Source organism: Vidua chalybeata, chromosome 4 (assembly GCF_026979565.1).
Source record: "Vidua chalybeata isolate OUT-0048 chromosome 4, bVidCha1 merged haplotype, whole genome shotgun sequence".
Classification (NCBI taxonomy): domain Eukaryota; kingdom Metazoa; phylum Chordata; class Aves; order Passeriformes; family Viduidae; genus Vidua; species Vidua chalybeata.
The window spans coordinates 66302373-66324905 of record NC_071533.1 but is presented as its reverse complement, the minus strand read 5'-3'; the positions used below and the strand labels follow the sequence as shown (position 1 = coordinate 66324905).

Below are 22533 nucleotides of genomic sequence, written 5' to 3'. Positions count from 1 at the left end.
ACACTGCAACTGTGCCCTCTGGGAAGAGAGGATCCGAGACAAAAGCTGAAACACGGGACATGAGTTGGGTTCCTTCTGTTACCAAATTATTATGGAGCTCACCTGCCTGATTTCCATGCCTTCAGACTTTGTTCCAGCTGAAGCTAGAGCTCACTGCTGAAAGTCTTTGTCAGTCCCTGTTCCATGAGCTGACAGCTTTTCCCATCACTGCAGCTTGGACAGGTCTTTCTGCTGTTCTTCAACCTCAAAATGACTACTCTGCTTTCACAACATACCAGGTCACCAAGGCTCTTAGGGAACAGATGACACAGTAGTAGGAGACATTTCTATTTCCAAGAATTTAACAAATCCTGAGTACTGATTACCTACAGTTGAAATCCTTCTAAAAGGTTTCCCATCTACATTTTTCCCCCCCTTCTTTCAGTACCACACTATTTTAGCCGTCATGCCAAACCTCACAGTCACCACTGTGACACACACATCTCATTATCTGGGGAAGAACTCTGAGCATCTTGCTTACTTTTACAAAAACATCTATCATAACATGCTAAGAACTAAACAGCAAGGCCTTCTGTTCTTGGAGCATCTCCAGACACTTCTAGATTTGACTATGAGAGGCTGATCCCAGACACTCATGGATCAAATTCAGAGCATAGAAACATAACACATTACATGAAAGGCCAAACTCCTTCAATGCAGACACAAAAAAATAAAATTACAAGTTGAATATGACAAAGTCTCCATCTCAAAACCAAAAATCATCACTAGAAAGTGCTGTATTTAATCCAGTTCTAGAAACTACAAAGTGTTGCATTTCTTGGACTTGAAATTTCATGTGTCATCTCTAAAAAAATTATGTTCCAGTGTCACCAACAGACTTGAAATATTTTGCACATTTGGGTGGAACAAATGTACTTTACCAACACGGAGTAGGCCTTGCCTTATTTAACTTGCAAAAAGCAACTGCATGTTGAATTTGTAACCAATAGTCTGTCACATGGGGAAGGCTGCAGAGACTCAGAGCTGCTCTCAAAGCCTCCCTACAACACTGCAAGGGATCATGTGAAACCAACACCATTAAAGCTAAAAGGAAAAGCCAGTGTGCTCAAGTGGTATTTAGTGGCTCTCCAAAGCTCTGTTACATTGTGTTGCTTTTTACAAGTTCTTGCTTCTCTTTACAAGCTCTCAGCTCCCTGTTAGGTTCCTATGATCCATGGTGCTGTCAGTAACCCACTTATTTCATATAAACTTTACTCAGCCAGGATACTCTCTAGTGAGGCCCCTAAACATTAATACTTGAGTTTATACTGTCCATAAATACAAGTATAAATATTTTACACAAACATAAACAAAACTTACTTGCAGGCTCCTGAAAACACACTCTCTAAAAGCCTATATATCCATACACTATATAAATAACATATATATACATGTGACATATATATATATGATAGTGTATTTCTAGTCTTCTAAAAATTAACATTAAATATATATACACATACAAATACATACACACAACTGCATAAATAACCTGTATAGTCTACACACAACTTCCCTTTAAATATTATATTGAAGCCAGTCTTTCCAAGCCAGGATTTACTGACCATGACATGCAGCTTTAATGACAGAAGTCAGTTTGATAATATAGACTCTGAAAACATTTTTACTGAATAAAAGGTTTCAATGAAAAATCTTTAACAGTTAGTATGTCTGTTAATAGGGTCGAATTTTGTCTATTCATAAGGCTGAATTCAGGTCAAGTCTATCAGAAATTTTATAGAATGGACTGAACATCTATACCAAAGGGTATTATGGAGTTATGTAAGTCACTGGTGACAACTCAACCCAGTTTCTTCCCATAAGGAGAAGAAGACTCCTTTCATAAGGAGTCTGGTCCAAAGCTCATTCAGTTTCAGGACATTTACAAGGTTTTGGATCAGCTCCGAGGTGACAACTTACTCCCAAACAGAGGTTATTGTTTAGAACAAAGCTGCTTCCTTTCAATCTGTGTTCTTTGAGAATTTAAATCTGACAGAAAGCTAAAATGCTTAAACTGCATTATGAATATAAACACCACTGATGGTGTAAACACAAGCTCTACTACTAAACAAAGAATTGGAAGCTTGGAAAATTATCTCACTTAACCGTTGCTGTAACAGGGACAAATCAAAGAGCTGAACAACAGCATCATCCTGAATTTGTTTGTATCAGTTTCAAAAAATTTGTTGCTTTTGAGCTCCTCTTTGAAATGGTCTTTGATAAAACTGCCATCACTAAAATTGTTTCTACATTTAATTCCTATGTAAAAGTGTGACTGAAAAATTTCAGGTTCTCTTGAACAGGAAGTTCAGGTTTAAATTTTTTTTTAACCTAAAACTACAAATATGGAAATGTAGTATCCTTTAGAAAATTATTTCATGTTGGGCTCAGAAAACAGGAGTCAAAGGATCTGACACATGCTACCCCAATCTATGCTGAGGCTGGGGCACAGGTTTACCCATCAGACTCTGCTCCCACCTCCATCCAAGGACTACTCAATGCTTTCATCAATGTTCTGGCCAACTGGGTAAAAGCTTGAAGCTGTAAATCCAGTCAATCACACACATTTTTCTTCCACCTGATTTGCAACAAGATGTAGGAAAGTACATAATTACAGAAAAAAAAGAATGAAAAATGTACTCAGCCTCAAATAAACTCTTGACTTCTTTCCAGCCTGTACATTTTGTTTTAAAGATCATTCCTAATCAGTTGTGCTTCCTATCTTTTCATCTGGGTTTGCAAGAATCAGTAATTTCCATCTCCTTGGTTGAGATGCCTATTACCAGCTCTTCCAAATTGTTTACATTTATCCCTCTCGATCTACACAGCACTTCCATGTTACAGAACACACAGCAAAGGTCAGTAAGCTCAAAAAGCAGAAAACATGAACTCAAAAAATTCTTGGGCAACACAAAGACCTCAAGGGTGTGCTTGAGTCTGTTATGCCTTTAAAGGTACAGAAGTGGAAAAGAGCAGCAATATTGCAGGAATCAGAGTGCTGGGTAGGCTGCCAAGGAGCCAGGAAAAGCAGCAAACTGTGAATGGCACTGAAACGAAGAGGGATTGGGAAAAAGAGGCAAACAGACAACGGAGCATGAGATAGTGAAAAAAGAAGCTTGACCTGGAATGAGGATGGAAGCAAGCTAAGTGTTTTTAAATAATTTTTTTGGATAAACAACTGTATTTTTGGCAGAACAAATCAAAACACTGAGTACACTTGGAAGCAGTCTTAGATAGTTACTGAGGAAACTTATTTACACATCATTAATTGTAAAATAAAAGCCAATTAAACCACAGTGAGTAACTTTTATAGACAGTAATACAATCTCCAGTAATAAATTTGAACACTGAAATCTTAAAATATTTTTACCCTAAATGACAGAAGTTTTCTGACAGGATGCAATGAACCGAACTCCCAGTTATGCCATGATAAGAGTTTGACAAACGTAATGTTCAACTTCACACAGCTACATGCAACATCTACAATAAAACAGAACTTAGGGGTTAAGGGATAAAAACATCTATTGCAGCCTTGCAGACTGGCTCAAAAAGAAAATGTTTTTTCTAGGGAGAATGGGAAACAAGGAGACAAACCAAAAACCAGTCAAACCTTACACGAGTAAATTTCTGAAGACGCGTAATAAATGACCCTAACTACAAAGTTATTTCAAAACATTGGGTCACTCTCAGTAAATGTCAGTATTCATTTAAGCACTGGCAGCCTGACTTTTCAGAAAGAGGGAAATATACCTTCACCATCCTAGTTGCTTTCCAAAGGAGTGGAAAAGGGAACACATGCTTTGACCTGAAGCACAGTTCTACTACAGATTATTACTTATTTACAACTTTACAATTTGTTACTTATTTTCAACAATTTAATATCCTCAGCCATAAGAAGTGATTGACAAATGAACTCTTGGCAGAAGATATTGCTACAGAACTGCAACTCAGTTACCCAGTTGAAGAAAACTTTCTCCAGCAAGCACACACAGAAAGGTATCGCAAAAATCCTGCTTTTGACCCTGCACATGAATGGCATTGAAATCCTCGCTTCTTTTCCACCTTTCTTTTTGTGTTAAAATCTCTCAGCCTGCTTGCTCCTCTGTGAAAAACTATCTAGCTTGTACTTTGATGTCTCACAAGCTATGATAATATTTCCTTGAAAAACTGGAAACACAGTATTTTAAAGCATGGTCTTGTCCCTGAAACTCTCATGCCCAGCAGAAATTCCTTCTGCAGGCTCCAAAATGCTAATTTCTCAAACTCTTGACTCCTCACACCCCTGTGATCAAGGCTCCACAACTATGCAAGCTGAGTTAATATGGGTTCCTAGACATCCTTCTGCTCATCCTCCCCATCTGCTTCTTGGCTCACGTCTTTTCCCCTTGCCCATTAGAGTCACCCACCTAAGAGTATCAAATAATGTCAATCACCCTTTTAACCCCATCCTGAACTTCCCAGCCTCTGGCTTGCTCCCTGCAACTTCACATTAAATGTATCTGTAGCTCATCTTGCTGTCTATTATCAAAATCTGTATTTCAACTAACAGGGCAACATCACTTAGTATGGCCACATATGTGCATTCAGATATATGTGAAGATTTTTGATCCTGCTTTAAATATGCAATTCTTAATTTTAAAACCTTTTGTGAAAACAATTTTGTATTTAGCAAAGCACAATTCCCAAATAATGTATTATGCAAATAGTCCTAAAATACAAATATTCCTCTAAAGATAGATCAAAAGTAGTCATTTTCCACTGTAGATGAACAGTGAACACTTTTCACACAGAAGTGAACAGTGATTAACACTTCATAAAACTGATCTCTCAAGCCTATGTTAAAGGAATACAACAGTATGATAATGAATTCTAGTTTGTGACTTTTGTTGTAGAAATTTATTACCTTGCATACCCAAATGTTTTAGGACTGTCTCATCCTTTAGCCAAGTGAAGATCTGTATTATGGCACTGTACTGAAAGGTAGTGAAAATATATTTTCCTGATGTATTACTGAGATCATTGAGAATTAATTATTTTTGTATAATAAAAAGCAAAAGGTGCAAGCTTTAGTATAATCCCCTCCATACAGCAGTGTTGTGAAGATCAGCAAGAGATTACCTATGCCACTCATCAGTTATTCAAATACTTTTCCAAACCTGCAATTTGAGAGACACATTCAATCTCAAGATCTGAAAAGTTCATTTATTATACGCCACTGCTAACAGAAAAGATCCACTGTTTTTTTTTTTTGCAAGGCATTCATGGCACATGGGAATTCCCCAGTATTGATGCACCAAAAGGAAATTATATTGATTTTAGTAAGTAAATCATAAAACTATACAGGTGGTGGAGTAGCCAATGCTATAGTATAGTGTTCACCTGAAGAGCAGACTGCTCTTATCTACTGACAGAAGTAGAACAGCATTTATATTACTAATTCTTCATGTGTCATTTAGTCCTTGTAAATGGAATCCATGTATTAACTCCTAACAGTGGTGTGAGACAGGAAAACAGTAAAACAAAAGCAACTTCTCAACATGATTAAAAAGAAGTACACAGAAAAAAGGCATTCTATTACATTTAAATTCTTGATATATAATAAAATAAAAAAGAATTGAGGAAAAAAGCTTGGGTTTCCTCTAAATTAAAAAAAACCCATATATTTTCTTTGAGCCTTATAAATTAAGTTTTATTTTATTAAAAATCTCAACAAACATTATCTCTGCAGATCCACTACGAATGAAGACTGAGAAATTTTCAATTCCTTGCATGTATTCTCAAGTTAGGTTGACATTGACCACATTTTCCATGCAAATTTTAGGTTAGCATTTGTTTTGAAACTCTTTTCCAGTGACATTTCTCAGTGCAAAAGGCTGCCTAATCCAACCTTCACAATTCCTTGGCTAAACAAAGAAATCAGGAAGTTATCCACACAGACAATCCAATACTTGAGATCTGAAGTTCCAGGCAAAGGCTGAGCAACAGAAATGCTTCCAAGGAGCATTTCAAGACATCATGTAGTAGTGTTTTGCCCAGAAGTAACTCTCTCCATGAATCTAATTCAGTAGGGAAGCAGAGGGACAACATCTAGCCAAGGACACACTAAAGCACAGCTCACCACAGACACTGTAATAACACATCACAGCTGACACAACACTGCTCCAAATCACTAAAATACTTGCATTTCCTAGAACACCTCAGTTGTCCCACTTAAACATTACCTTTTCATGAATTTCTTGTGTAGACTGAGCATCACAAAATGCCACTGTGGCTACATCCTTCAGAATAGGCATTTCTACTGTACAGTCCCTGCCATCCAGCAACGCTACCAAGGGGCGCGGGTGCATGGGCCCATTCATGATCGGAGGTCGAATGCCTGCAAAGAAACAGAGAAATCTTGTTATTCAGGCCATGCAAATAGGATTAAAAATGGGTTATAGCTACTCTTGTCTATTCTGATGGCAGAAAAAGATTTCAAGGACTGAAGCTAATAAAACAGGAACAAGTTTACATTCAGCTGTGAACCGGGCACAGAAGACCTTACAAAGACATTCCATGGAGGTTCAGAAGGCTGAACTTTGAAAGATGGATAAAACCACTGAGGGAATAGTATTCTTGATTTTTAAAGACAAATCCTCACTGCACTAATAAGTGTCTGTGCAATCTTATTCAACCTTTAGGTTTTGACTGGATTCCAGACCTTTGTGAGTACTAGAAAAGAGTGAGAAATATCTTGCCCAGGCTTGCAAGAGTGGAGCTTATGGAATATAATAAGCAACTCAGTGAAGATTTGAGTATTCAATTTACATATATAATGATGATTCTGCTGAGACTAAAATTTAACTTAAAAAAGCCTACAACAGCAAAATTTTCCATTTACTGAGGATCCAGTGTCCAAGTTTACAGGCAAATTGCTGATCTATGTAGGTCTGCTTAGACTTATAAAGTTTTACCAAACAGTTCTATATAGCTTAGTCAAACACATCATACTTAATCCACCACTGAAAACTCTTACAAAACAGGGAAAAAATGTCCCTCCCTAAATCAATGTCACACTCTGAACACTGTGGAGTGACAAAGAAATTCACATCAAGTATCTGGGAGAAGGAAAATCAGTCCAAACTGAAGACTTAATTTACATCCTCTTTACAGAGTCTGGAAATTAAAAATAATCCGTAAGATGTTTAGAGAGCATCTCTTTAACAATACAGCTGCTATAAATACACAGAAGTACTCAAGGGAATAATATTAAACCATTGCATTTACAAAAAGTAGTTAAGCATGGGTGGGAAAAAGGACTTCCTGAAGAGATAATGAAAGCAAAATGAAGAGTAAAGTATATTTTTTTCTCTTTTAAAATAAGAAGTTTTAAGCACTGCAAAGTGAATCAAGCTGGATCGTTCTTGTATACAAATTTCAACACACATTTTTGTTGCAGTATGAATTTTAAAATATTGCTTATTTGCTTGATAATCCAAGTTGGTCCAACAGCAATGCAAATGACTGAGGTGCCCCAGTTAACTTCTACAAGCAATCCCTGCATCTTAAGTCCCAGCCTGTGTCAGAAAGCAAGTCCTTAAACACTGGTATCTGCATTTTAAGTGGATGGAAAATCAGTAGAATCCCAGCTGTACAAGGTATCTGGTGAAGAAAACCAGCTGCTGGGAAGAGAGGCTTTCACAACTCAACAAATACAGCATAGACTTCCCCTGGGACCTGCCTGAGGTCTGGGGCTGAAGGACAGCTCCAGAGACTGCTGCCCTCACAGCTCCTCTCAACAGCCTAGCCTGAACCCAACAATTCCATGGCCACTCCAAACCAACTCAGGACAGCCCACTACCACTACAATCTGGCATTTAAATTCTTTACCTATGCAAACAGTTTTTATAGCTGAAGACATGAGAAAAACAGTCACTACATTTGGGTTTTTTCTGTTCTACTTCCAGCATCTCCTCACATCTGATACCATGGACTGACTGACTCTGCAGTACTCTCTCAATTTTTCAGATGGGAAAAAACACCCACCAGCAAAGTTTATCATGGAAATGACACTGTTGCAAAAACACCCACTCCTAACCTGTACTGTGATAGACAAGCTTAGAAATGCTTCTGGTACACATTATTTCAGTAATATTCAGCCACCAAAACTAAATGGGAGACATTAATATGTTGTTTTTGAAAACTGTGCATCTTGATAGCTTATTAATGACACTTGTTTGAACCAAAAATGGCCATATAACCCTCATACAGACATTTTTAGTAAATAAACCACATATCAGTAATGTACAGGACAAAACCACTAGATTATACAACATAAAAATACTTAAGTTACTGATAGCACAATTCTATCCTTTAATGGGGATTTAATTATAAAACTTCACATTAAATTTACATAAAAGCATCTTAGGATAAAGCATGTTATAGACTTGCTCACATTTTTAAAAAAAAACAGTATATATAACACCATTAATAAAATGCAATTATGTCTAGAAACAAATGCAAAAATGACATCACAAGACCTCTTCATTTTGTTTAGAGTGACTGTGCTCACTCAACAACTGAAATGTCATGGTCTTGTCAGTACAGCAAAGCCAGAACTTCAATAACAAGTCTGAATGCTAGCTAAAATAAAATTAAAAAAAAACAACAACAACAAAAAAAACCACCAAACTATGAACTTTGATACTGAAGTTGTTGCAGATAAATGAGGAAAAATATGGCACAGGTGATTCCCTCAGAGTTACAACTAAAGCACCTCTGTCAGAGCATGTAGTTCAAACTGAAAAAAGTAGATGAGATTAAAAACTCTCACTTCGAAGAAACACTTTTCTGACTTAGCTATCTCAAAAAATCATGAAATGTTACAGCACTAAACAGAGCCCTTTCAGACAATGATTTCTCTAAAATACATAAAGGTGTGGTCTGGTTTTCCCCTCACACCAGTATATCCAAGATTTCAACCAAGTTACTTGTGTAACGTTGGTGCTAAGGGGAGTGCCAGAGCAAGCCCCAAAGCATAGGAACAGAAGTCAAAAAACAACAGAAGGATAAACCCTCCCTGAGAGATTTTACGGCTCTGTTGAGAACCCCCAGAACTCAAATACATCCAGTGACCTTGACCACAAAAATCCTACAAACCTTTGCTTGCCAAAATCCTTTCTGAACTTCAGCACAGACTTCCTGTTGCACAATCTTTCTGCCTAAATATCCTGCCACTGAATGGCAGGCAGTAACTCCCCACTTAGGTTAACTTACAGGAACTTCATCCCAGTGGCAGTCCCTAATTAAATCACATTCGGGAAGATGTGGCTTCATTATGAATCAGAACCTTTTGAACAAAAAGCTTCCTCTTCCAGCACTTAGATACGTTCTGCCCGGTTTTTATCTAGCAATGTCACACTGCTCTGTGCCTTTGGCTTTGCAGGAGACCCTCGCAGAGGCAGCAGAAAGCAATGTGGATTTAAGAGCAGTGTTTTCCATGCCTGCATTTACAGTGAATAATGCAACTCTGTGCCAGAGAGAAGTAACTGCAAAGTGGTCAGAAGTGACATTCAACATGACAAACGTGAAACTGATTTTAAAAAATAATTTCACTTAGCTGGCTTATTTAAAAGTACTATGGTATAGCACTACACATTACACAAATAACAAAAATTATACCATCCACCCCCACATACTATAACCTTTGTTATGGGAAAACAATCTTAGTTTATCCTAACTCAAGACTTTCAGGAACCCCTACCAACCTGACATTTCTTAATCTGAGCTTGATTTCCAGGATCATGAATTCGATTTCTCAATGCTTTACAATCTTCAGTATTCTGAGGCAAAATAGCAGCCTGTCATTCCATCCTCATTTCCATGTCTTTAATTTTTCTTGCAGCCTCCTGTAATCTTGAACCAAAGCTTTTATACTTCTTATCCACTGCAACCTCTGTAGCCTGGATGGTGTTCAAATTTTTACTAAAAATTAAACACAAACAATACATTAAAACAACGTTAAGGGTCTGACTCGTGCTCACAGAAGGCAGGAAACTCAAAATTAAAGCTTCTCACTGCACCTGTACCCTTCCCCCTATGGCTGCTGGCTTTCCACCACACCTTCTGTGCTGCCACTGGCCATTAACATTCCAGGGAAATCAGTGGAGTGTTAAGACACACAGGCACCTTGCTCAGGACAGCAGGTGTATTGTAAATACACCTACCTGGAACAGTGGGCACCACTCACAGGGCCAAGGCTTTGCCTGGGTGAGCAGGGGTCCAGGGACAGTGTGTGATCTCCAAAATCCCCCTGCTGGAGGGCCAAGCACTCCAGTGGGTACCAGAGATGGAGTGAGAAGCCTTAACTCTGAACTTGATGGTTTTGCTGGGTGTAAGTCAGGCCCTTAAGGTTATCTAAATGTATTAAAGAAAAAACCTAACACTTTCCCAACAGTTCTAATCCAGCTGTTAGTCAGGGCTTTCTGTCCTGCCCCCATGTGGAAATAATCTGCTAGGGAAGCTCTTATCCCAGTAACAGCTACTGTGCTGGGATTTTTCTAAATTAATCCCAGGTATAAGGTGCAGAGACAGACAGAGCAGCTGTCCTTAGGCAGCAGCTATTCACCATGTGGCTCACAGCACAGTGCCTTTGCACAGCTGCAGTCTGGACTAGCTCTCCTGGAAAAAAAACCTATCAAAACCTTATTCTAGTCCAGCTCTTATGGAAATAAACTTGGGAATTGAAAAACCAGTTTTCAGCAGCAGAACCTGAGAGGAGGCCAGCCATATGCACAGCTGACTGTGGGTCCCACGAACAAGGGGATAAATGAGCTCATCATCCAGCTTTGCAACCAAAACAGGAGTGGAAGGAACATGAATTATTTTACCTCTACACCTTCGATAGCTTGGGGACTTAAAAGTGATCAGACCACCCTTAACACAAGATGTATTTTTTTAAACTGGGAAGAAGCTACCTAAGCAGCGTAGTGTCCTCTTCCCTCCCAAATCCAACCTGCATCTCCTGCTCCTCAAACAAAGGGGCATTGTTTGTGCTACCCTCCAAGGGGGAAGAAGCCAATGTCATTAGGCATACTCAGGACTGCAGCGTAAGAAAGCTCTCCCTGACATAATCCAGGCTGTTAAAATGGGTTTCAAACTTTTCATAAAACAACCTTTTATGGTACAAACTGACAGTAATTGAAGCAATCACTGTGCCCAAATAGCAGAGATCTCAAAGTAGGCTGCCATGGTTTACTGACATTAGAAAATGTGCTAAAATGCAAAGCGATCAAGATTAATAACAACCTAATTTTCACATTTTTCTACTGCTGATTAACTTAACATCATTAGGCTGAAGAGTGTCTCATTTAAGGCACACATGTTAAAAGTAAAGGACACTGTCAGATTTGTAGGCCGAAAATTTGACCTACCTTTCATTTCCTTAAATCTGTTTGCAAAGTCCATGTAATTCTTTAAATGTGTTTTTCTTTTTTCAAAACAAATGCTTCAATTCTTTTTTCTGAAAAATACATCAATGCCAAAAAGCACAACACTTATCAATAACCCTATAATCACAAACCAACAGGAACATGTAATGGAGGAGAGCAGCCTGACAAGAGTTTTCCTGTCACTGGGGATTGCTGCAAGTGCAAAGATTAAATAAGGAAGAAAAATCCCTTGACAATATCCTTTTCAAATAATTTGTGCTAAAAAACTTCCTTTATACACTGTAAAACATCAAAGTGATTTACTTTTTTAACAAAATGCAAACTACTGAAAAATCTCATCAATATTTACAAAAACAAGACCTGAAAATGACAGGTTGGACATTCAACTAATTTATAGTCTTGTACATGGAACATGAGACTAACCTCTTTGGCATTTACCTTTATTTTATATTCTTACCTAGGTGTAAATTCAGTGAAAGCTGTCACTTATTTACCATAAACTCTCACAAAAATTTGCATTATTTTCAAAAATAAATGCTAATATTAATTCAAGGAAAGAATGAATTGTCAAAACAAAGAAAAAATATCCTCCTCATAACACAAACACAGAAGCTGTTATGAATTAGATTTGCCAATATGCACTATTGAAATTCCTAGAAACCCCATCCTTTAAAGACATATTTTAAGGTTCCTGATCTATCATGCATTTTTACACTGTGGACTGTTTTGGCAGACTCGTTTTGTGCACCACGAACTCAAGTTCAAGATATTGAGATTCAAGGTAGAGCAAAACTCTAAGAGCAGTCAATTAGAAGTTTACAATACAACTCAGTACAAGGATCACTGAGATGGATGAAAGAAAAAAAAAGAATTTATCATCCTTCAGTATTGTGATATTCAGCATATTTAGATGCTGAATATGTAACACAAAAATTTCATGATTCCACCAGAATCTGAGCCAACACTTTTTGCTGCTGCCTTCAAGATGAGCAGGATGCAATTTCCTATGATTTGGGATGCAGGATTGGAGGGAGGAACAGGGGAGAATACTTCAAAATAAAGAATACCAACAAGGGACAAAAAAGTGACAGCCACCCTCAGAAGACTGAATTATGCAGCAGATTAAATTTAATTTCCTTCTTTTCTCATCTCATTTAATGCTTCTAACTATATTTCCTAAAATTTTAGGAACTTGCTGCAAGGCTTATTAAAATTTAGAGGAACAATTCCAAACTGATTTCAAAGTAATAAGATGGACTCCACAGTACACATGCAAAAGCAAACTGAGCATAAGCTGCACTTAAAGCTCGTGTGCAGCCCCCGTGGAAGTCCCCAGGGCTCAGAGGTTAACACTGAGCACACTGGGACTTTACTGGAAGCACACAGTGGATGAATACTGCTGGTATCTATGCTTTTTATTTACCTGAACTCAGTAAGAACAAGTCATCTTCCTTCTTTTCTTTTTAATTTGCAAGAGACCAAGAAAAATACAAGTGGTTTCCTGTGCTGTGTTGACCCACTGATGTGCAGAGCAGTCACACCCAGCTGCAGCCTCCTGTTAACTGTGAAGGCTGAAATGCACCCAGAGCTCTGCAGGACACTCACAGCTCATTCCCTGACACTAAATGTGCACCCAACACCACCACGGTGTAATTACCACCCCGGTCCACAGCCCTCCATGTGTGTAAGATTTCTGCACACATCGCTTCATTATTTCACTGCCTGTGAGAAATGGGCCAGGGCACCCAAGCAATCACTCCAGCAGACAACACAACAGCCTCAGCACAAAGTATTTGAGACAATTCTCTTGCTTGATTTTCCCCTTTTGGTACAATCAAAACAAAATAAGCCAACGACTTCAGTTTAGAAAATTCCACACTTCCCTGCTGTTACTAGAACCTGAATCATGATTCCTCATTACTGTTCCATACTCACACAGCAAGTAAACTTGCCATTCTCAGGATATTATTCTGACAATCACGAGGACATGGGGTTTAGCTGGGTTTTTTAATAGTGATCCCTAACCAGTTTTTTTTTTTTAAATCTAGTAATTTTGTTCTTATTTGTCCAATATCTGTCAGTGTGCACACAAAATCCTAAGTGCCTGTCAGGGAACAAAAAAACCAAACATCCCACAAGGCACATCTTAAAAGCCTTTGATCAGAAATAATATTCTGTTAAGGAGAAACAAAATAATCTGGCAACATTGTATATTACTACACATGTACTTCAAACATCAGTGCGAAGACTTGAAGTATTTCACATCTGTCAAAAAATTACTCAAATTACATATTTGGAGTATGCTGTAAAGATATGCCTAATCTTAACTAATACTTTTCAAAATAAAGACTGAAAACAGTATGAATCACACCTATTTAATGTAAAATAAACAAGCAATAACAGCACTATTCACTATGGTAAAATGTTTTAATTTTCCACCACCATTTAAAAAGCAAAGCAAATCACAATATTCAGTAACAACTATATCAAGTACCAAACATAGAAAGTCTAAGTATCTGCAATAAAACACCCATAAAAACCAATGTTGCAGCAGTGCTGCTTTCAAGTAACAGATACATGAAAGCAAACTCCAGAGAAAGGCAAAACATTATAAAGGACTGAGCTCTCCTTGGATGTGCAACATTTCAGTGCCTGTGCACAGTGAGTATTTATCTGCTTCAAATATTTTTAGCTTTATTAAGTAATAAGTGAAAGAAAGGGCAGGATAAATAAATTGGCAACAGTGGAGCTGTCTTAGTTGAGTTCACTCACATCAATCTCAGCTTCTGAGAAACTCCAGCTGAGGCTGCCAGCTCCTGTTAGTTATCCCACAGGTTTTACAGTGACAGTGGAATGCCCCTGTCCACACACTGTGGCAAAAGCCACAAAAAACTACTTGGTCACTTACAGGAATCACTGCAGTGAACTTGGGGATGGGACCTACAAATTCAGACCAAATGAACTTGAGAATTTTAAGTCTCAGCAACCACATTTGCCCACAACCATGGACATCAATCTCCCACTTACTGATGAGCAGCTTCTCCAAAATACAGAGCTGAAGGCATGAACCAAGCCTGCATTACAGACATTCCCACAATGCACCATATGCTGGGTATATATCAGAATATACCTCCACTTTCCTTTTCCCCCAGGACAGTGACCATGGAGCTGCTTGATTATGGCAACTGGGAGTTAACCCACCCTAACAAGCTCCCAAACCCTGGTTTAAAATACAACTGAGCTTAGATTTCAGACCATAAACTTTATTGGTGTGTGGGTGTGACTTAAAAAAAAAAAAAAAAAAAAAAAGGCAGAAAATTCCTGCTGGCAGAAACTGGAAAAACAATCTGTTTCAACAATTGCACTAGGAGCAGAATGATTAACTCCCTGAGCCATTCCAGTAACAATACACATCATGCCAAGACTTACTAAAACACTTGCCACGGAAGAATTGGTACTGGAGATTTTTAGGACAATACTGAGGATAAAAAAACACCAGACTAGACCAGGTTGGCAAAAGAGGGTTGTGCTGCACATGAAATGCATCAGTGACCCTTATCCTCACTCCTTTACCCATATATTCAATACAAAGCATGCAACCATTGCCTTTCCATTTTAAATCAAGTTATCAGAACTAGCATCTTGGCTGTAATTTTGATAGAAGTGCAACAGCCACATAGTGTTAATTTAAAATGTAAATCCCTCAAGGAATGAGTCTTGATGAGCCTATGACATATGTACTTGAACTATGAAGGAAAAAAGAAAACTAATTTTTTTCCTCTCACCCAATAATGTTAGTCTTACAGTAAGTTATTTTATCCCAGCAGGTTTGGGGTTTTTTGTTTGTTTTGCTTTAAACCACTGCCTGAGCTGGAAACATGCTTTGGGAGAAAACACCACTTTTTAGCTTTGTCATTACAACTGCTTTCAGAGTATTAATTTCACATTATGTTTTAAAGACACTGCCAATAATTCATTACAACATAAAATTTCTGAATGTAGCCTGTACTAATGGCTACGCTCTCTGTTCTTTTCTCGTATTTTAGATGTTGTACAGGATTCTGTCTCTGAGAAAGAAACCAAATAATCCAAGTGGAGCCAGCATCAAAGGCTTCCTTTATTCTGATCCCAAACACCAAAAGCAATTTTTCCAACAGCACACCTGTACTTTGACCCAAGAACGTTAAAATATTACCTGGGACACTCCTCATTTTCCTTATCAAAAAGTCTGAAGATAAGCAAGTGTGGGGCCTTGGATAACCAAGTTATTTTCACAAGGTTTGTTTTTTTTCCTTAAGGTCAGTAGAACACACTCAGATGACACTAAAAATAATAGTATGGAAATGTTTTACATATTGAACACTGGCCAAGTTCTTTGTAACTCCTTAACTTTTTTTTTTTTTTTTTTTGGGAAAGCATCAAATGTGATACATTATCCTCTCAGCTGAACATCACGATGTTGTGTGTCAGCAATCCTTACAGTGAAACAACAACAACAAAAAAAATACTGTGACTTGTTTAGGGATGGAAAGAAGGGAGGAAAGCTGGAAACTTTAAGGCAGACAGCTAAAAATTTTAAAAAAACAAATATACATATATATACACATACACATATATACATAGTCCAGACTGCTAAGATGAGCATAATTAAAACAGGTAATAAAGATAATAAAATCCCTTGAGTTACACTTCATTATGTTCTTCTGAAAACCAAAGTAACTCTGACAAACGCAACCTTTGCAAAGGGCTCCTTAAAGCTTTTTTCTCTCTCCCTTTCTGGTTCCTCCCACAGCCCCTGACCTCTGCTGTTCTCTGTCAATATTAAGAAAATGGCTGATGATGATTACAAACTAGAGAACAGTGCAGTAGTAAAACTGAGGAAATTTGGAGTATAGTGAAATCAAAATCCTGCACCTCCCATCCAGGGTCCTCTGCAGCTAAAATAAATAGCTTTTTCTGAAGAGATACTCATTTTGAAGGTAAGCAAACAGGATGTATAGAAAATTACAAGCTCACTGAGAGCCAGCCAGTAACAACAATCAAAGTGCCAAATAAAATAGGCAGTTTAAGGCAAAAGCCAGGTTTATGTTATCATGTTACATTTAATCATAATATAACCAAAGCACATGATGTAAGAGAGCTGTTCTACCGAGCTGTTCTTTAAGTAGAAATTTGAGTTTCAATTACAAAGGCTCTGGTCTCAACATCACAGTTAAAGCTGCACAGAAAAACAGTTCAAATTGGGAGTTATTTCCATGACTTGATGAGAGAAGCAAAATATTTCTTCCCATACATACCACATGGTGAAGGGGGTTAGGGAAGTTTTTTGAACATTTTAAGATCTTTCTGATGGTGAAAAGCCAGAAGTGTTTAAAAATGACCTATATTTGCATTTTTTTACTAGGCTTTATAGTTTCTTTTAGTCTCTGCAGTTTAACCATTTTCAACTTGAAAAGGGTCCATTTACATGCACTAAAATGCTTTGCAGATGATTATAAATTTTTCAGGGTACAAATCATGTTGTTTCTGTAAATTGAATAAAACATTTATCAGTGCTAAAAAACATCAGTAACGAGAAGAATTATAAAAGGAATTATTGAATCCATTATTAAGAGTTAAGGCAAAAGGGTACTCATCGCTCTCGACATGGATTTCTTGCCATGTTCTCTCTCTGACTTTGTATTTTTGGTGTGATTGAGCACTTTTTGGAAAATATATTCACTATCACATTTCTCTGTAAATACAGTTAACATGACAGTTCATAGTTTTATTCTAGCCTGTGTGGTTTAGCATAAAACAAGCTTGCTCCAGCTCATGTGGCCGCCAATGTGCAGGCAGAGACATTTACAAAATCTGCCCACGGCACATCTGTGCGTCACACAAATGTCATCTCCCCCTCTCACAGTGACAGCCTCAGACTTCTGCAGTGACACACTTTGTGAAAAACAGACAATTACAAAAAAAAATGGACCTCTTCTGAAACAAAATATAGACTGACAACAGTCGGAGAAGCAATTACATGGGTTTGGTTTCCATTTGATTGGATGTAGTAAAAAAAAAAAAAAAAAATCCCAAAATAAGAAACCTTACTCTATGATTTTTCTAGGTTTTTGAAACCAGAACCAGGATGGATGTCAGTAGCAGGATAAACAGCAGCATGCTGAAAGGCTGCAGGAGCACTCTATTTCTGCAAGCCAACAGGAAACACATTACTTTGAATTTTATCAAAGATAATCATCACTGAGTTCATGCAAAGTAAACTTGAAGCTCATTTTGTTGTTCAGAAAGTGGACACGGCATAGGGAAAGATGCTGGAAAACGAGTTTAACTGCTTCCTCCTGACTGTGATTTCTGAAAAATTGGGAGAAAATGACAGCTGAGAGCTTACTCAGTGCAATACAACAGCTATCAGATAACTCCCAGAAACCAAGAAACCATTACGACTATTTTCCAGAACATCACAGAAGAACATGAAGCTTGAATCCTTGAACTTGGGATTGAGGCAGAGTAACAGGTCTTCATAACACATTATTTTCCCTATTTTCTGGATATAAAGCAAACCAAATTTGTGCAGGTTTATCACCACAAAAGTAATAAAACAGCAGTTATTACTTCTGCTCCCTAACTTTGGTTACAGCCACTCCCCCTTTGCTTAGCAGGTATTTTGACAGCACAACAATTATTTCAGAAGAAACTGCAGCTTTTAAAACATTTTCATTCATCTTTTAATTAATTCTGTTCCTCTGGGTTGAGACTGTCAACCCAGTTAAAAAATGAAGATGAAAAACAAGTGCAGAGAATAACAAATGAAATCTGAAAAATAACTCTTTGTGATGAGAATTGTACATCCAGAAGTAGCCCAGATGAGAGTCATTTATTCATCTGCACTGTAAACCAGATTAAAATAAGGTAAATTCAACCAGTGATTAAACAGGTGCTGGTCAATGAAGTAAATGCTTTACGAAGAAACTCCACCTGTGCTCTTTTTTTTTTTTTTTGGAACAATGAATTAGCCTTATTTCCTTATGAAGTCTACACCATCACAATACATTGTGAAATGCGAGCCTCAGGCTGAGATAAAATTCTCATTTAATCAGAACTATATATCCCTTAAAGCTTATATTAAATACTTCACATAAAGATAATGAAACTTTTATGTCAAAAATATTTAAAGGACAACATGACTAGTAGCTTAATTCTCTGGGAGGTCTGACAAGGACCCACAGCAGAATATGGGAGAGATTTCCACCATATGGGAAGTCTTTGATTTCAGTGAGTAGTCTACCCACCTCTGGATAAATTAATTTTAGAAGGGACACCACCCACACTCAACATCTGCTTGAAGAATGAAAAATATGTAAAAGAGGCTGTGCTGGTTACTGAAAGTTTAGCTCCAGAAAGAATATGAAAAAAGAGTTCAGTCTACACCAGAAACATTACAATTCAGTATGGGGATTAAGTGAATTAATAGTGGGAGTTTTATCCTCAGGGTGGTTCTCTGCAGCCCTTCCTGGACCAGGAGTGCCATCAGGCATTGCAGGGAGGGATGGGAGGGAAAAAAACAGTTTAGTGCATCTTGTCACCAGTTACTCTGCAGTACACCAAGACTGGTGTGGGACTCATCTTCTTTTTCAACAGACGTGTTGAGAGAATGAGGGTGGGGGCTTGAAGGGAGGAAGGAATGGTTTTATTCTGCATGATGAGATACTGTCACACAGGAAGCGTCAAGGCCCAGTGTGAAACTTCTTTCCACAGCTGCATTATGATTAGTAAAAAATCTGGTCTGTAAACTGCTGTAAAAAGCCCTCATCTGCTGTACTAAACCTCCAAGAAAACCACTGGCAAGTAACTGCAAGAACAGTTTTGGTAGAAGGGTTTGACATGAAGCTAAATTTTTCTTTTCCACCAAAGTTACCTAAAGAAAATATGAAATGCAAAGATATGGGGATTGCACCTAGAGGGATTGGTTTCTTTTGTTTTATGGTTATTTTTTTTTAACTGTCCAGAGGGAGTGAGCAATATGGCTGCTGAGTTATGCCATGACACTTGTAACATAGGACAAGTGGCATGAACAAAATATTTCCAACCTGCAGGTCTGCAGTGCTTTCACTTATATTTGTTAAATGCTGCACAGACTTACGGCTTTGAAATGGAACTGTGCATATTTTAACTTAGAGAATAAAGAAAAAGCAGTTCAGAACTACACCCAAACAGGCCAGATGAACTGATTGTTTATTAAACATGTAAAATGGAGTTATGAGCAGTACCAACAGAATTTATTTGTTTTGCACACTCCCTAATAAATGGTTAGTGAAACAAAGTATCTGAAGCTGGAACAGGATGGAGGAGAATGAGCCAAAGTACATGAATTCAAATCTTATTTTTATTTTGCATATCCAATCTGTACAAAGCCCTTCAGACAAAGGTCTGGATGGAGCTGCTAGGAATGAGATTAAATCTCATCCTAAAGAACTTGAAAGCAACTACACGTGAAACAGAAATTCTGCAACTGCTTATAGCAGATCTTAAATTAGATAGTTATCAATAGTTAAAACAGTATTTATTCAGATAGAGTTCCAAATCTCTATAAATGTGAGCAAACACTAATAGCCTGACTACTCTCTGTGAAGATGTGTGACAGATCTGTTTCTTCTCCAAGTAGCAGTTGCTGCAGGACACCATCACTGCACCATGAATACTGCTCCAATAATTATAAAAGAAGCCCAGAATGTGACTTTTGCCAGTATTGAGGTATTTCAGGAACTTCAAACTCCACTAACTAAAATCACAAAATATTAATGAAATTATTCCCTGACTTTTGTCAGTACTGATCAAAGCAAATTGCTGACTTTTTTCCCAGTGAAATGCAGCGAACTCTTAAAAGACAAGAGGACAGACACACTGCCAATAATAAAAAAAAAAAAATAGAGAGCAATGTCAGTAAATACATTCATGAAACAAAAACTAGGTGGTGTCATTTTGCCAGGTTGGGTGCTTTCTGAGTTTAAACTAAGTTTTGGTGTTAATCTTTGTTTCATTGATTCTGCCAAGTTTTATGTATAAAAAAAACCTTATATGAAGTACTGTCTTTCTAATACAGTGCACATGATGCAGTATTTTTTTTTTTGTTCCTTTAAGAATACTTTTTTCCCTGTAAGACAGAAGGCAAGATAATTCTGCATCAGAAAGCATGCACGTATTAATGATGGGGAATGATGAGGAACATAAATAGTTTCCATTTTCACATTCAAAAACAAGTACCTGCAAATTAATGCTAAAAGCAACTGGCCTATAAAGGAGACCTGTTTCCATGCCAACTGATAACAGAAAGACATATAATTCAACAAAAAATGAATAACCTACTAAACAAGAAAATAAAGACCAAGTAGAAGTGCTGGAAATCAAGATCCTGACCATACCCAACTATTTTACAGGAATAGCAAAGAACAGAACAATTAAATTGCAATTTAAGATGTGAATGATGTGCAGCTAATGGCACTTCATCATTGCAATACTTCTAAAATCTGTCAGTCTCTAGTCAAGAAAAACAGGATTCAGAACACTTCCTTCAAGAAGGTAACATTTATGCAATTCCTATGGAGGTTTCACATGAAAGCACCAAGTTCCTTTCAGTGCACATCCTTCATTAGGATTTTAATTTTTTGTCCTTAAGGCCTTGCTTTGCACCTCACTCACAGACTTGTTCTGGGGTCCTGCAATCAGTCAGCAGAGTTGGTTGCAGAGAGAGGCTGTTGCTACCTGAGTGTTCATTGCAAAATCAGGGACATTAGGAATGACCAGATATGCATCTGCACACAAGCAGCTCACATGGCCATATGCATGTATTTATCTGATGCAATTACATTTTTCTATGTGTATGAGCAAAATTCAACTTCAGAGCTGATAAAACTGTGCTACTACTAACAGTACTACAGCAAACAAGGAAGTTCATAAATAAAATCATGGGATATACAGTCCACACATGTCAATTTCCATAGGGACAAACCAGACTTAATTTAAGTAAGGGAACTTAAAAATTCTGATTTGACAAAAATGCTACTGATCTAAATATAACTAGTTCCAAGATACTGACATTTACATGCAATAAAACCAGCAGTTTGAGAATATGTTCTTTAAACCTCAAGAAATAAATAACCCCAACTAAAAGGTCCATAAACCCTGTGTTCTAAATGAATACAAACTGAAGACAGAACAGTAAATTTCCGTTTCTTAGTACGTCTTTATTTTATCAAGCAACAGTGCTTTTCTTCCTATTTAGCACTTAAAAACATATTAAAGTCATTAGAGGTTTAAAACAGATAAAAATTATGGTTACAGAACTGGAAGTTGGAAACACTGCCACTAATGCATTTCAGTCGATTTGAATTTTACTGTTTTGTCGCTGTCTGCATAAGTAGAAAATAGAAAATTACAAGTGCTTGTATCCACCCAACTGACTTCATATTTCTGTGAACACAGAGCTTGTTACATGACAATGGGCCTAAACACTGCATGGAAAAATGCAAAGTTCACAGAAAATGTCTGCGTAGGGACTTCAATGACATCAGTGGATAAAAGAAAATAATTATACAGCCATGTTCCAGCTTATCCAGATAGTATGAAAGATTAAGGGTTTCAGACTTTCTTCTTCTGTCTATTCAGAATTTACTAAGAGCTGAATTTTTAGATGTGACAGTTGCATGCTGTCCTTTTAAACAGGCATTGATTTTTCTAGGAAAAGCTTTGCCCTTTAAGGGTAAAAAGTATATGTATTCTAGTAGAAAAGATCTAAGCTGAAAAGTTTTTGAGTCACCAAGATTTTTTTTTTAATAAAACCCATGCTCCCATCACAGCTCAGAAAACTATACAGTAAGCATTCAGCATCCCTGAAATTTTTTAGGTCTCACTACATTTCTCCAAACTTTCCCTAAGGCTGGCCACAGCCAACTGACTGAATTTCTGCAGTTCTTGTACAAGCTGAAAAATGACAATTCATCTGTGTGGAGAGGCCAGGATTTCTGCATTTTTCTTCATGTATAAACTACTGCTTTTAGGCTTATACACT

General features: G+C 37.5%; 1 protein-coding gene across 10 annotated transcripts in view; it reads right to left on the bottom strand.

Annotated features, from left to right (window-relative positions):
- The window catches only part of CTBP1 (C-terminal binding protein 1), a 234140-nt gene that overhangs the window by 30328 nt on the left and 181279 nt on the right, over window positions 1-22533 (bottom strand). For 5 of the 10 annotated variants that reach the window (XM_053940072.1, XM_053940071.1, XM_053940079.1 and 2 more), the window contains one exon: window positions 6261-6415. In XM_053940072.1, coding sequence (XP_053796047.1) covers window positions 6261-6415 — 155 coding nt within the window. Of the gene's footprint in view, window positions 1-6260; window positions 6416-9785; window positions 10003-11450; window positions 11541-22533 lie in introns of those variants that run through there. The other 5 variants (XM_053940075.1, XM_053940074.1, XM_053940078.1 and 2 more) reach the window with 3 other exon arrangements.